This window comes from Notamacropus eugenii, chromosome 5, assembly GCF_028372415.1.
Source record: "Notamacropus eugenii isolate mMacEug1 chromosome 5, mMacEug1.pri_v2, whole genome shotgun sequence".
Taxonomy (NCBI): Eukaryota; Metazoa; Chordata; class Mammalia; order Diprotodontia; family Macropodidae; genus Notamacropus; species Notamacropus eugenii.
The window spans coordinates 375,589,049-375,604,975 of NC_092876.1; the positions used below are offsets into that span (position 1 = coordinate 375,589,049).

Here is a 15,927-nt window from a genome sequence, read left to right on the forward strand (position 1 = left end):
CTGAGTTCCTATTAAAGGAAAGACGCTACTGTGAGTATGGTAGGGGTGGAGTTCAGTTAGAAGAGGAAATTCAGGGGATGTCTTACACATCTTAGAAGGATAGGGTTTTCTAGGAAAACAATGGGTTGAACATAAGGGGAAAGATTATTGTAATACTATAGAGATAAAAATGGAATCTGAATTAACGTATGCATCTCCTGGACCATGGAAAATTCTTAAAGCTGCGCTCACCTTGCTCCCTTCACTTGCATCCACAATCTATTTTCTCCCACATTCACCATGTGAGTGAAAATCCCAACTCTCCTTCTTAAACTTTAAGAACTCCAGATTCATTCCTCCATACTTAAAATGTCCATATACCCCTTCCCCCATTCTCTTCATTTCTTTTCATTTATATTTTAGCTCAAATCCCACTCTATCCATAGCCCCCAGACTCATACTTCCATGAATCTAAATAATCTCCCTCACCTATTCTTCCCTCTTCATCTCTTCTCTCTCCTTTTCACCAAAGGACCCATTCAGAACACTCGTTGCTTACTGTAGGACCACTCTTGGCCGGGGTTTGGACTCCAGTCACGTTCTCTGTTAAATGTTTCTCCCTGTCCCCCGCCCCAACAAGACTGAAGAAGGAAACATGCGCACTACAGAGCTTAGAGCTGTCCAAGTGCTGAAATTTATAGGCTGGGTAAGATCACGTCCCTGTCTCTTTCCATCGCTCTCATTCCTGCACAGGAGCTTACCAAATTTCCCCACATACCCCACCCCAAAACACACTGCCCCTTCTTTCTCTTCATTTACAACTCCTTTCATAAAGAGAAGATTTTTTTAGGGACAGGATTTTACCAAATAGAAAGAGAATAAAATCAAAGCTTTAGCAGCCAGACTTCCAGAATGGCATTGTCACCATTCCTTTTTGCATGGTGATGCGCTTAAGGTAGCAGCGTTTTTATTATTTAGTGAAAAGCAGTTGGGGGAGTCACCAGTTCTGATGTATTTTCTCTCTTTTGTCGGCTGATGGTAGTGAGCCTCGGTTTGACCTGACCATGATTCTCAGGACTGGCACCTTTTATTTTTTCTCCCCAAACTATACAAATCCACATCTTTTTTTGATTTTCAAGGAAATTAGATTATTGACAGATTTTGAATCTGGACAATAAAAGGTACTTTCTCCTAGCTTCTTTCTGGCATCATTTCTGGGATATTTTCCACAATCTTCACAGGAAACAGGAATGAACCGGCAGCTAGTGAACATTTTGACAGCCTTGTTTGCATTTTTCTTAGAGACAAACCACTTCAGGTAGGTGATACGACTTTGCATGCTAATATTTACTAAAAGAAATAGAACTGAATAGAAGGGAAAATGTCACATAAATCTCTTTTGCATTGTCTGAACCCATCTCATTTTGATTGTATGGGGGAGAGTTAAATTGCTTTTGTTCATTGAAAGAGCTTTTTTTTGGCAAAATATCAAAAAACCAAGTTTTAAGATGCATCTTCTTACTCGTTGGATTTCAACACACACAAATATAATATCAAGGTAGCATCAGTTGCATACTGTTTTAATTTTTCATGTAGAGATGTATTCTTTTTCCTTTCCTATTTTGTTGAAAGTTGTTTAGAAAGATGCCTGCCTGAATTTTTCGAGTTAGAAAAATGATTTAAACCATTAACTAAAGACGACTGTTATAGTTAACAAAGGAAAAAGGATTCCCCCTCACCAATCCCCAGACAACCTGGGATCCCTATGATATCTCAACAGTCTCAAGCTCACTTAAGAGAAGCACTATTCAGGAATTTTCTTGAAACCTCAAACAAAGGGAAAAGATCTCTTACCTCCTTCCAGCCCAATCTACTTTCTTTTCACCCAGATAGAATTCTAAGATTGTTTAAAGATAGTACCATTAATATTCAATATATATTTTTCTGCACAAGGGGGAAAATATATATGATTATAATAAGAGGGGTGTTATAATTTACTTGCTTGTAATGAGTACCTCATTTACAAATTGTCAAAACAAGCGGAACGCCAATGTGTCAGGTTATTCCAAGTAAGTGAAAAAGTCATCCAGACCATGATGGCAAGAGACATGATGGGGTTTCAGGGAAGTTTTTAGGTAAGGAATGCTTATACCCTAAAGTGCAGTATTTTTTCATTTCATTTTCATTCAGTATGAAGGTTTTTGTATACAATGCTCATGGAATTCAATGCAAGACTGTGGCAATAATACCATGAGTACTTGCCCAACCTACTATGTCCTCATCAGGGTTACACTTCTCACTACAAATGAAGAGGTTGGGGGTTAGGCTAGATTTTACCATCGTCATCAACTGTTTCATTCAACATACACACCTAAATATGTTTCTAAGTGATTATATTATAACCATTTTAAACCTATTAAATGGTCACAATATTATCCTAGCATTTATAATTAATACTACTTGTTTGAAAAACTGAAAATAATGTGGTTTCTTGTGAAGTGACAGGCTTAACAAGAGTTAATGGAAAGTACTATTAAAAGTACACAGAAAATACAATTCATTCTTTAGCAAAGAATTGCTGGAGTCCAGTTTTTCAATATAGTTTATAATAGGATTTATATCCCTTAAAACCAAATCTGTTCATTTAATGAACCCTTTATTACTTTTAATGAGGAAATGATAGTTTGAAAATTTTTCAATTAAACTTGTACTTTATTATTTCAAAGACACAATGAACCAACTTAAAAAAACTTCAGTTGAGAGTCCCTAATTTATGTGTCTAGAAATAAAGAAGAGTCGATAAAAAGAATAGGAATACATGATATGTTCATTGCTAATACAGTTTTCAATGGAATTTAAATTCCATTAATATGTTACCTTTTAGATAGTAATTGCTTTGAAAATAACTAATGATACATAGATAGAGAGGAAATTAATAATTGAGAAGTAAGTGAGTGATTTGTTTCAGTTTGCTGGTTATGTGCAACAATTTTCACTAAAATGAGTTTTTCCATTTAGGGCTGAAATGTTTGAACACTTATAAGTTTAAGTTTACTGGAAAATGGTGTTAACAGAAGAGCATAATGCAAAAGTCAACATTGTCATTCGGGTTTAAAAAAGCACTCTTCCTTTCTGAACAGCATGAACCATATGTCATCTCCACTTCCTGATAGATGAAATTTGAGATCTTTGGGAATATTTGATGTTTTACATTTTTCATTTATTGTAGTTAGCTTTAGAGTATATTCAAATTCAAATGTTACTAGAAAGAGTTTGAACTTTTTCTATCTGAGTATTTGTAATACTTCAAGTATTTTTGCATAAAACTGGAGAAATCCTTCCTCCTCCCTCCAAAAAAAATATGTGTTTCTCAATGTGCTTTTCTAACTTCAAGAATAGACTCATTACTAATTGATCTAATTATCTGTTTAGGACGGCTTTCTGCAAAGACCATGATTCCAGATCTGGAAAACCCCCCTCACAGTCCATGTCTCCTTCAGATTTCTTGGACAAATTAATGGGAAGGACATCAGGATATGATGCAAGAATCAGACCTAATTTTAAAGGTAAGGTCTTTTTAATTTTATGATGGATGTTTTGGAAGTCTTCTTATAGATGCTTTGTAGGGCTTCTAATTAGGAAGATTTTCCTGAGTAGGTCTGGTCTCACATGGTACCCTTTCTTAGTGGTGGTGTTTCAAACTCTTGATGAACCAGTCATGAATAGTTCAGAATTGATGCTTCCTCCTGGATACTTAGAAAAACTCTCATTTGTATTTGATGAAAGTTGTTTAGAAATGTGTCAGGAAACATTTCTATGTTTCCTAGATTTAAAAAAAAAAATGTGGCAATGGTGAAAAGATGAGTATCTAAATCATTAATACACACTAGAATCCTCACAAGCGTTTTTAATTGGTAGAGATGAAATGACTATACTAAAAAAATATTTTTTAATATCTAAATTCCAGGTAACTATAGAACCCCACTCAAACAGAGCACCTCTGCCTCCATAGTTCTGTGTCTAAGATATCTAGGTTTAATAACAATGACTAGACTCAGTTACTTTGTTTCTCTGTAGATTCCTTGACTTTCCTCTTAAATCCTGTGGTTAAGATAGTCATAGAGATGTAAAGTTCATATATTGGTTAATTTTTTTCTTTGTCAGTAAAGTAAATGATTTCATTTACTGTTAGAGATACATTCCAAAGTGTTGTCCATTATTACAACTGGAAAAGCATGGATTTAAGTTAGAGACATGCAGACATTATGGCAATTTTGAATTGGTGTTTATTTACTTGGTCTAGGCACTTTTCTTCTGACATGCATCTAACAATGTCACTTTTTAGTAGTTCCTCATTAATCAGAATTTTATTATTTTGTATATGAAATTAAATTTAAAATGACATATTTGAAAGGGTTGCTTTTTATTTTGAAAGATTTTAACATAAAACAGGCAGAAAATGTTTAACATTATTAAAAAGAAGAAAACTAGAATACCCTAGATATTCTACATTCATTCTTTCAGAGTACTTTACTTTCATTAGCAATTCAATTGCATAGCTTTGTTGAAGTTTGTGACTGGCTTTATTATTAGCAATCCTGAATATGGTTGCCAGATCCATTGCTTCTATGAATTCTACACTTCTAAATGTGTACAACTACACACACATTTCATAGAGGGCAGAAAAAGAGAAAAAAAATGCAAGCTTTGACAAAGCAAGAACTTATTTAATTAGCTTGATTTGTAGAACATTTTCCATAGGAAGCCAACATAGCAGGAGATCTATAAACATCTCATTTCTTATTTGCATCTTTTCTTTTTATTAAATTTTTTAACTTATGAAGTAAAAATTAGTTCTCAATGAGAGTATTCATATATATATTTATTAGTCATACTGTTTACTAATGAATACTCCCAGATTAAGTGACTTAGCAGAAGCTACTGATAGTAAATTCTTCTTTTTTTCCCAATGGTCTGAAGTGGCAAAATGAGAGATAAGTGTAAAGAAGAAGAACCATTACTACTCTGCATATCACTTCTACCTATAGAGTCAGGGTAGAACAAAATGGTAGTTTCAGCAAAATGTGATCTTGCTTTCAGAAATTTGTCAAATAATTAATGGACTGAAGTAGCTTTTCATGAGCATTGCACTTAAATTGGAACGTCTTAATAACTTTACAAGGGCAAAAAGGTGAATATCCAATACTTATACATTAAGCCATTGATGGCCCCAGTTGACTTTTTCTCCTAATTTAATTAATTGCAGCATCTTTCTCTTTTAGAATCTTTCATAACATTTACAATTCATTTCAAATCTATCAGGCAAAATTCTACTACATTTTTGTATGAGGTGTATAGTTTGGGCTACCATATTTAGGAGGGACATTGATAAGATGGTGTTGAAAGGAAGATAATCAGGAGAATGAAGGGCCTTGAACTCATGGCATGTAATGTTAAAATAACCAGGGATGTTTAGTCTGGAGAAGAGAAGATTTGAGTAAAGTGGAACATGAAAACTGTCTTCAAGTGTTTGAAATGCTGTTGTATAGAAGAGACACTAGATGTTACCATTGGTGCCATAGGTCAGAATTAGGATCAATAAGTGGAAGTTTAAGAGTAGCAATTTCATGCTTGATATAAGAAAATTCTTTCTAATAATTAATGCTGTACAAATTAGAACAAAATCATTTCTTCAGAAGCTAATCCTACCAAAGCTATGGAAATTATACTGTCCTCTTAAAAACAGAGAAACAATTGTAATTCACTTTATGAGATTTTCTACGTTGTTGCTGTTGTTATTGGTGATGGTGGTGGTGGTGATGTGTTTGTGTCTGTCAGTGTGAATTTAATTTGAATCTAGGAGGCAAACTGGAAAAGACAGAGAAAAAGAAGATGAAGGAAAACTCCTTTCTTGTTTGAACTCTCTTAACTGTTATTTTTATGGAGAAACAAAGAAAATTTTATGAATAGTGACTCTGGAGAAAATCTATTAAGATTCAGGGCTTCATAGAAGTCAAAGAGATTGTTTTCCTTTTATAGTTGGAGAGAGACTAGGGGTAAAAAGAGAAAAAGGAGACAGAGAAATATTTTAATGAGATTATTGTAACCTTTATCTGGCAAAGAGAATGAAGAGGTTACTTGAGAAGAGACTTTACTTGTTTTCCTGAATGAACTAGCTGGTGAGGGATTGTGCTCTCCAAAGCGAAGAAAAGTTATCTGCACTTTCAGTGAAGATTTGTGGTAATTGGCCGTCATCCTCATCACAGCTACAACTTTTGCAATAATCATATATATAATATATATGTATATTTCATTGTTAACAAACTGTGTTTCAATAATTTGAATTTTTAATACCAGGACCTAATAAATTTAGTAGAGAAATCAAGATATTACCACTATTGGGAAAGGAGGTCTGCCTGGTTTATTAAATAAATAATATTTGATTAATTAGGATGAGATTCTAAGCATAGTTTATATATATATATTCATATATATGCATATATATGTATGTATGTAAAAATACATATGTTGGAATTTTAGTAAGTAATAAGGAAATACACAAAGATACCTTCTGGATTATTCTAGAACTCAAGATGACAACATTAAGTTTGGGAATGAGTCAAGTAATAGATGATTTTTCTTTAAGTGAGATTGATCAGGCAATCCCAAATAATCCTGCTGTCTATGGGGTCTTTTCCTCCTAGCTTTTCATACATCTTCTCAAACTAAATAAATGTTTCCCCTACCCTCCCTATACTGTGATAACTCCATGTACCTGCCACTTTCTCTCAGAGTCATCCAGAAAACTAGGGTAGAAATTATCCTTACTTCCAAATGAGAATGCCTAGCAGCTTCTGAATGCTTGGTTTATTTCTTTTCAACATAGTTTGTTCACCTAGAATGAATAAGTAGCAGAATTCATTTCTTAATCTTTGAGATTATAAATGGTAATAAATTATGAATGTAAATAATGCACAGTTAGAGTTAAACCAAACCTCTCTGTCTTTCTGCTCTTCCTCTGTTACTTAAAGGGGTCTTCCCTCTTCCCTGGAAAAAGGAACAACAGGCATACTCCAAGAACTTTGAATCAGTACTAAGGGTAAACAAGTCTTAGAATCAAATGGCTACAATCCTCTCCCCCTCCACCTAAGAGGGTAAATTAAGGAGTAGTGACCAGGCAGGAGATCTGCCTAAAGATGCAATGCTTTCTACAAAGAGTTGTGAAAGAATATCAAGTAAATTCAACCAATATTTATCAAATACCTTCTGTGTGAAAGGCACTGAATTACAAAAGCAACAAGAACAGTAATCCCTAACTTCAAGGAGCATACATTCTTCTGGGAGGACATAACCTGTGTAAAGATAAGTAAATGTGAAATAGATACAAAGTAACACAAAGCAATTTCTTGAGAGAGAATCAGGTAACTCTTTGTCAATCACAGCAGCTGAGCTGTATTGTGATGGAAGGTAGGCGTTTATGAGACCACATTACCTCGCCTTAGTTTCCAAATTAGTGAAATAGTGATAATAACAATTGTACTACCTAACTTTGATTTAGGTAGTTGTTCGGCTATTTATGATGAGGAAAGAAGAGAGGCAGTGGAAGAAAGAGGAAGGTTAGGAGTAGGAAGAACAGTAAAACTGAAAGGAAAAGGAGGAGGAGGAGCCCCATTCTATAAAATTGCTTGATCTGCTTCAGATAAGTTGTCATCAAAATAATCTATTTTCTTCAATAATTTATGCATATTTACTCAAACTTTCTTTTTCTGTGGGGCAATTAGGTTTAACTGACTTGTCCAGGATCACAAAGCCAGTAAGTGACAAGTGCCTGAAGTTGGACTTGATCTCAGTTCCTCATAACTCCATGGCTGTATCACCTAGCAGCCCCTTCAAAATTTCATGAAAAGACTATTCAGAATCTTTGTAGTCATATTCACAGTGACTTATAAGATACTTTTCCCATTTTCAAAGCTTGTTGATATTATTGCTTAAATTATAAATTTAAATTCCATGGTTCCCCATTTACTAATGGGCCCTGAGAGGACGCAACCAAAGATTGATCATCTTTGGAATCACCTCTCTGTGGAAATATCAATGTAGCATCTACTTGTATGAATACCTTGGATGTCTGAATTAGTGTCACAGTGACCAAAGAAATTACAATATGGTAAATCTGGATGACCTGTTGTCACTGTGAGTTGCCTTCTCAACTAAGACTTACAAGCTTTCTGAATATTGCATTTGCTTTTCTTGCTTCTGTATTAAAAAAAAAAAAGCAGTGGCATTGTTTTAAAAAGTAAGAAAATCAGAATCTCTACTAAATATATCTCAATAGTACTTTTTCTTTGGACATGTGGTCAATCATAATGTCAGTATATTTTGTGTACCAAGAATAGAACATACAATAAATTACTGCCCAATGAAGTTATGATAGGAAATTGGCTGTAGGTAGAAAGCTAAGGAAACTATATATTTTAGGAAGCAGGGGATACGGTGCTTTGGGAAATCCTGAATATCGCATAGATATGAGTCACTTTTAGTCAGCTTGAGAGGTCATAAGGAAATCTCAAAGTCATTTTCTGAGACATGATTAAGGTAGTAAGAGAGAGGGAACAAGTTGGTCTTGTCACTGCATAGGAGATCACATAAAAGAATGAATGGGTGGAAAGTGTTCCTAAAGACCATTATCTTCTACAGAATGAAGAGAAGAGCATTAAAAATAACAATAACAAAAATGATGTTGGCTATGATGATGGTACCATTGATGGTAATATTAATAGTAATTAGCCTAAATTTTAGGGCTTTATGTTTCTAAAACACACAAAACAGTGTTTTGTGGTAGGTAACAGGATGAATGGATCATAGATTTAGAGATAGAAGAAATCTTACAGCTTATCTAGCGCAGCACCCACACTTTACAGATGAGGAAACTGAGGAAATAGTTATGCTTTTTGACAAGCACAGGAGAAAAGACAAGTAAGTACAGAAGCAGCTGAGTTGTGATGAAAAGAGCATTGCATTTCAATTTGGATCAGGAGGATGTGAATCCCTGCCAGTATGATTTTGGGCAATTCTTTAAGCTTGCTGAATTTCAGTTACCTCCTTTGTAAAATGAAAAAGGTTAAACTAAATGATCTTCGAGATCCCCTCCAGATCAAAATCTGATGCTCTGATCTAATATGAGATTCAACATTTCTAATTTGTTGTAGTTGTAATGATAGATGAGTATTAGTAGGGGTAATAAAGGCATCTGGGTAACACAGAGGATAGAATGCTGGACCTGGCATCAGACCAGTTCAAATCTGGCCTCAGACACTTACTAGCTGTGTGACCCTGGGCAAGTGATTTAACTGTTTCCCTCAGTTTGCTCATCTGCAAAATGAGCTGGAGAAAAAAATGGCAAATGGGAATCATAAAGAGTCAAACACAATGGAAAAGCAACTTAAACAAGACAACAAGGAGGTAATAAAGGATTCACAGTGACAGGCAAGGGAGATGATATCTACTGAACTGAAGAGGAAGAGAGAAAAGAGAAAACATAAAATCAAGGAAACCACATAGAAGCAGCTTATGTGGTACATTATATAGTATTTATAGTACTTTGTATAACATAACTAGGTCACGCAGCAGAGGGATTTCCCAATTCTAATAACACTAGTGTTTTTCTTTTGGCATTATCTCCAACCTGTTCTGTGTATATCTTGTTTATACATAGTTGTTTGTGTTCCTTGCTTTTCTTTGTATCCCTAGTGCTTAGCAGTGTCTGGCATAGAGCAGGGGTTTAAGGCTATTTGATAACTTGAGAATATCCCAAAGATTTTGTTGCTCTATCATTTTGGAGAGAAGTGCTAGGGAAATCCCTGAAGAACATATATGTTGAGTAATTGTCTCCTGTAATGTAGCTAATAAGTGTCAGAAAAAGATTTTGAACCCAGATCATCTTACCACAGCTCTTCATCTCTATGCTACATGACCTGTGTAAACACACACACACACACACGCACACACACACACACAAACACACACACACACACCTCTTCACTGAATAAAGTTTTTCAGTTGCACAAGACCATATACCGTTAAGTGGGAAAGATCATTAGAAACCTGAATCTCCTAATTCCAGGTTCCGTGCTCTTCAGTCATAATATGAAAATGGTTCTAATCTCTTTACTTTGCAACTCTTACCTCACTAGAATAACATCATGAACGTCATAAAACAGTTAAGAAATTTGATAATGATTGTGATGATGAATAAAAGTTTGAGATGTGGTCACATTTAAGGTATTGCAAAGAAAGAAAAAAGTCAAAAGTGGTCCTTAGTCATAGAAGAAATGCCATTTCTAAGCAATTTAATGGACATTAGTATGGTTTTTCCATTTTCGCTCTCCCTTTCTAGGTTTCTGTGTATTACAGTTCAATGGGAAAAAAAGAAATATGTGAATATTTTTCCAATTTCCATACTCTTTTACATCAGTAAAATTTCTATTCCACATACATATTTTGTTCAGAAATATTTTAGTGCTCTCTCCCTATTCAAATTATCCTGCATTTGCTTACATATTGTATCCCACCCCCACCTCTCAATAGAATGTAAGTTCATAGATAGGAGGGATTGTTTCATTTTGGTCTTTGAATCCTCATTGCCTAATAGTACCATGCACATAGTAGACATTTTAAAAATGTTTATTGAGTTAGGTAAAGTTAAGTTTTCCATTGACTTGGGTAAGGGCACATACAACAGACTCAAAATTTACAAATGACATAAAACTAAGCTGGGTATTTTATACACTAGGTTACAAGTTTTATGATCCAAAAACACCTTGTCAGGTTAGAATATTAGTCTGAATTTAATAGGATTATATTTAATAAGAATATACATAAAATCCTTTATTTGGGCTTTAAAAAAAATTGCAAGTTCAGTATGGGGAGGTATGACATGATAGTATTCTATTGAAAAGAGATCTTGAGGTTTAATCAGATTGCAAACTCAGTATGAATCAACTGGGCTTTATGACAGTCAAAAAAAGTCTGAGTAATCTGAGGTTGCATTAAGAGAGGCATATTCTCCTGGTCTAGGGAGGTGATAGTGCTTCTATATTCTATTCTGGTCCCATAATTTCTGGGATATTGTTCTAAGTTATGTGGACAATATTTTAGGAAACATTATGACAAAATGGACAATGTCCAGAGGAGAGCAAACAAGACAGAGAATAGTCTTAACAGAATACCATCTGCTTGACTGAAAAAACTATAGGCATTTAACCTCAGGAAGAGAAGATTTAGAGGGGACATAATAGCTGTCTTCAATATTTGAAGGGCTTCCATGTGGTTAAAGGGTCAGTTAAACTTGTTCTGTTTGACTCCTGAAGGATTAACTAGGAGTACTAGGTAAATACAAAAAAACAGGTTAGTCTTGGTATAAGAAAATAACTTTTTAATCATGATAGTTATCCAAAATTAGAATAGCCTGCCTCATTAGATAGTATGTTCCCCTTCACCAGAAGTCTTTGAACAAAGTCAGGATGTAACCTTGGGCACATAACTTAACATTTCTTAGACATAGTTACCATCTGAATCACATTTTGAAAAAATAAGGTGGTTAGAGTAATAATTAAATTATATCAGTATCAAGTGTGCTATAATATGCATTCTTGCTCAGGCACGAATTAGACTAGAATGCAAAGAACCCTTTCAATTTGGTGATTCCTTAGTTCTGTGGTTTTCCTTCACTATAATTCAATAAGCAATTATTAAGCACCCACTATGTAGGAGGCAGTGTTACACACTGGGGGCATAAAGACAGTTCTTGCCCTCAGGTAACTTACATTCTCTCAGGGGAATAAACATGCACTTCTACAGGATTATACAAAATAGATAACAATGTGATTTGTGAGAGGAAGGCACTAACAGTTGGGGAGATCAGACAAGGCAGAGCTTGAGATTAATCTTAAAAGGGACTAGTGATTCTAGGAGATAGAGATGAGGTAGGAATACATTCCAGGAATGAGGAGGAAAGCAGTGCATAGGTGAAAAATTGATTATCATGTATGAGCAACAGGAATATGACCAGTTTGGGCCATCAGGAATATAAAGGGGAATAATGTTCAATAAGGCTGGAAAGGTAGACTGGGGCCAGATGGTGACAGGTTTTAAATGCCAAATAGAGTTTACATCTGATCTTAGAGGTAAGAAGAAGTCAGTGGAGTTTATTAATAAGAATCCTTGACAAAGATGTTGGATTAGTCCAGGGTAGGAATGGAGTGCATAGCACAGTCTCATTTAATCAGATCAGGAAAGTGATGACCAAAGTTAGTCCTCTGTAGACATGAAGACATTTTCCTCATATTGAGTGAGCTTCCCATTTTTTAGTTGATTTATGATCATTATCATTTTTTTTATTCTATTAGATATTCCGTTGTCAGAATTTCTGTCTCCTGAAAATACCATTTTAAAAATTAAGCATTTAAAGAAATGAAATGTTCAGATCTGTGCAAAATGCATTAGTGTTTTTTTCTTTTGAAACTAAGCTTTTATCTATTTAAATGAAATTTATTTAAATGAAATTTTCTTTGAAAATAAAGCAATAAGTTTGTCTGCTGAATTTCATCACAATATGAATAAACATTATGCAGAGGGATTTCCTTCAGGAAGTGAATCTTTCTATATGCCATGCATAACATAAAAAATATTTTATCTCTAGGGCCATGTGGACATGTTGTCCATTTCATCTTATGTCATACTTCCAAGTTCTATAGACCCAAGTAGACTCTCAGAAGGGTGACAAATGAACGAGATGTTGTCCATAGGAACGATTACTCATCTATCTGAGACAGGTGTGTGTGTGTGTGTGCATGTTTCCAAGTGTGAGGGAGGATTGCTTGCACTAGACCCCAATCCCCAGCTGCTCACAGAGGCCAAAGGTTGAGGAAAGCACAGCACATTAAGTGTGCTGAATTCAGTAGTTCCTGCTGTGTGATCTAATTGTGCTTATCTTCGTGTTGCAGAGCTGTGACTCGACACTGAGCCCTTCTTTGCCTCTACCTCTCTCTATTTTACTGTCTCTATCTTTGTTTATCTTCTGTCTCTTATTGACTTTGTTTCTGTCTGTCTGTCTTTGCCTCTATCTCCATCTCTGTGTCCTTGTCTTTCTGATACTCTGTCTCTGTCTTTCTGGATCATCTGTCTGTCTCAGCTTCTCTCTGTCTGTCTCTGTATCTCTCTGTCTTTCTGTGTCTGTCTGTGTCTCTGTCTCTGTCTCTGTCTCTCTCTCTCTCTCTCTCTCTCTCTCTCTCTCTCTCTCTCTCTCTCTCTCTCTCTCTCTCTCTCTCTCTCTCCCTTCCCTCACTCCTTTCCTTCCCCTCTCTCTTTGATGCTGCAATGAAATTTGTCTTCAAATGTGATTTTTGAGCATACTTTTTGTGTCTTTTGTCCTGGGAATGAAATGTATTTATTATCTCTCTTGTTACTGCTTCCTCACCAGTTTATAGTCCAATTCAGGGAATAAAATTACAAGAAATTACTATAATATAAAGTAATATATTAAATTTCAGTTAGAATACAATGAAATTTAGTGGGAATGTGGACAAGGAGTCATCTCTTTTGATTGTGGAGATAAGAAACAACTTCATAGAAGAGGTGATATTTCAATAAGTAAAATTTTAATAAGTAGAAATGAGGTAGGTAATAGGATATGGACAGAAATGAGAGCAGAAGAAATGATGACTCTGGAGGAGAGAGTGAGGCTGATGACTTTGTGCAGCTCTGCCTCACTTACATCCAGTTTGCAACATTACCCCTTGATGGCCTTGGTCTTCTTTGAAAATGAAGGATGAATAACAACAAATTCCAGTGTGTGGATTCCAGGACTGGAGCAGTGCTGTAGGAAGAAGAACCGATGCATGTTAGAAGAAGTCTGGAGTGTAATCTGTGGAAGAATGAGAGAAATTGCTCATTACCTTATTTTATATTTATTTGTTTTCTCTCTCTTCCCTCCTATCCCCCAGTAGAATACAAAGCCAATGAAGATAGGAACATCTTGCTTTGCTTTCTATATTCCTGATGACTAATTATGCCTTGCATGTTGCGGGTCCCTAATCCATGTGTGGAATTTAAATATATTGAATACATATATGCTGTATAGAAGAGGTTCTATCTTCTCCTTCTCTCCCTCCAATGACTATACACTCCTTTTGAAAAATTCTTCCTTGAAGTGGTAGTATATATGCATATGTGAACATATATGTATGTATGTGTATATGCATCCATATGTATGTGTGTGTGTATATATATATATATATATACATATATATATATATATGTGGCTATGTATGGGTGAAAACCTGAAGATCAAAACTCACAATGATAAAATTAAAAACAAATCAGGGACATACTTAGAAAGCGTATAGAAACAGTACTGTAATAAACAAAGTGCCAAGCATGAGTCAGAAATGCCAATTGCCAACGAGGGATAAATATAGCATATGATTTTTTAAAGAGTGGTTATATTTTGGGTGTGAAAAAATTCATCCATGCTGACTTGCCTACATAGCTGTAGCATCATTCCAAAATAACTTACAAACTCATTAGAGCTAAATTTGGCCTAAGCCATAGTCACAGTTTGGACCTTTCACCAAATGAGCCAAAGCATAACAAGCCTTCTAAAGGAGAAAAGTGAACAAAGAATTGAGTCCTATTCACAATTGGAAATGAGGTATCTACAGGATGAATTAATTACTGAAACTCATTTATACTCAAGCATTCATGACTGATAATGATTAAGATGTTAACCCCCTTTGGAGAATTTGCATTTCATCTGGCAAAATTACCTTCCTTTAAAAATACTTTTATTTTGCTCAGTTTTTATATTGCTCAATTACATGTAAAGATATTAATATTCATTTTAAAATTTTTGAGTTTTAAATTCTCTCACTACCTCCTTCCCCTCTTTCCTTGAGGAGGGAAGCAAGCTGATATTGATTATGCATGTGAAGACATGCAAAAACATATTTCCATATTAGCCATATTACAAAAGAAAACACACACAGATATGCCCAAATCAACAGAGAAAGAGTTTCTTTTAAGGTATGACTCAGTCTACATTCAGAGTTCATCAGTTCTCTCTCTGAAGGTAGATAACATTTTTCATCATCAGGGCTTTGAAATTGTCTTGGGTCTGAGAATAGCTAAATCATTACTTTTGATCATTTTACCACATAGCTGTTGTTACAACAATGTTCTCCTGGTTCTGCTCACTTCATTTTGCATGAGTTAATGTAAGTCTTTTCAGGTTTTCTGAAAACATCCTGTTCATCTATAGCACAATAGTATTCCATCAAAATCATGTACCAGAACTTGTTTAGCCATTCCCCAATTGATGGGCATCCCCTCAATTTCCAATTTTTTGCCACCACACAAAGAGCTACTATAAATATTTTTGTACTGCCAATCCTTTCACCTTTTGTAAATCTCTTTGAGGTACAGACCTAGTACTTCTATTTCTAGGTCAAAGGGTATACACAGTTTTCTAACCCTTTGGGCATAGTTCCAAAGCTCTCCAAAATGGTGGCATAAATTCACAACTCCTCTAACAGTGCAATTTTCCCAGGACTGATACCTTTTATTTTTTTCCCCTACTTATTCAGTGCCATACACACCAATCAAATTACCAAAAAATCATTTTATACAATTAAAAAAATAACACAATTCATCTGGAAGAACAAAAGGTGAAGAGGATCAGGTCCATCAATTAAAAATGTGAAGGTAACCTAGCAGTTCCAGATTTCAAACTATATTACATAGTACTAATCATCAAAGTAATCTGACACCACAAAGAAATACATTGATGGATCAGTAGAATATTTAGATGCAAATCCACAGTAGTAAATTACTATTTGTGTCAGAAAAGGAATTTGGTAGGACTCTTTCCTTGACTATTTTTCCAAAAGTTCC

General features: G+C 34.9%; 1 protein-coding gene across 1 annotated transcript in view; it reads left to right on the forward strand.

Moving 5' to 3' along the window:
* Positions 1 to 589: 589 nt before the first annotated feature.
* Positions 590 to 15,927, forward strand: part of GLRA2 (glycine receptor alpha 2) — a 296,188-nt gene continuing 280,850 nt past the window's right edge. Inside the window, exons 1-3 of the mRNA XM_072617038.1 lie at positions 590 to 685; positions 1,221 to 1,297; positions 3,412 to 3,545. Coding sequence (XP_072473139.1) covers positions 590 to 685; positions 1,221 to 1,297; positions 3,412 to 3,545 — 307 coding nt within the window. The remainder of the gene's footprint in view (positions 686 to 1,220; positions 1,298 to 3,411; positions 3,546 to 15,927) is intronic.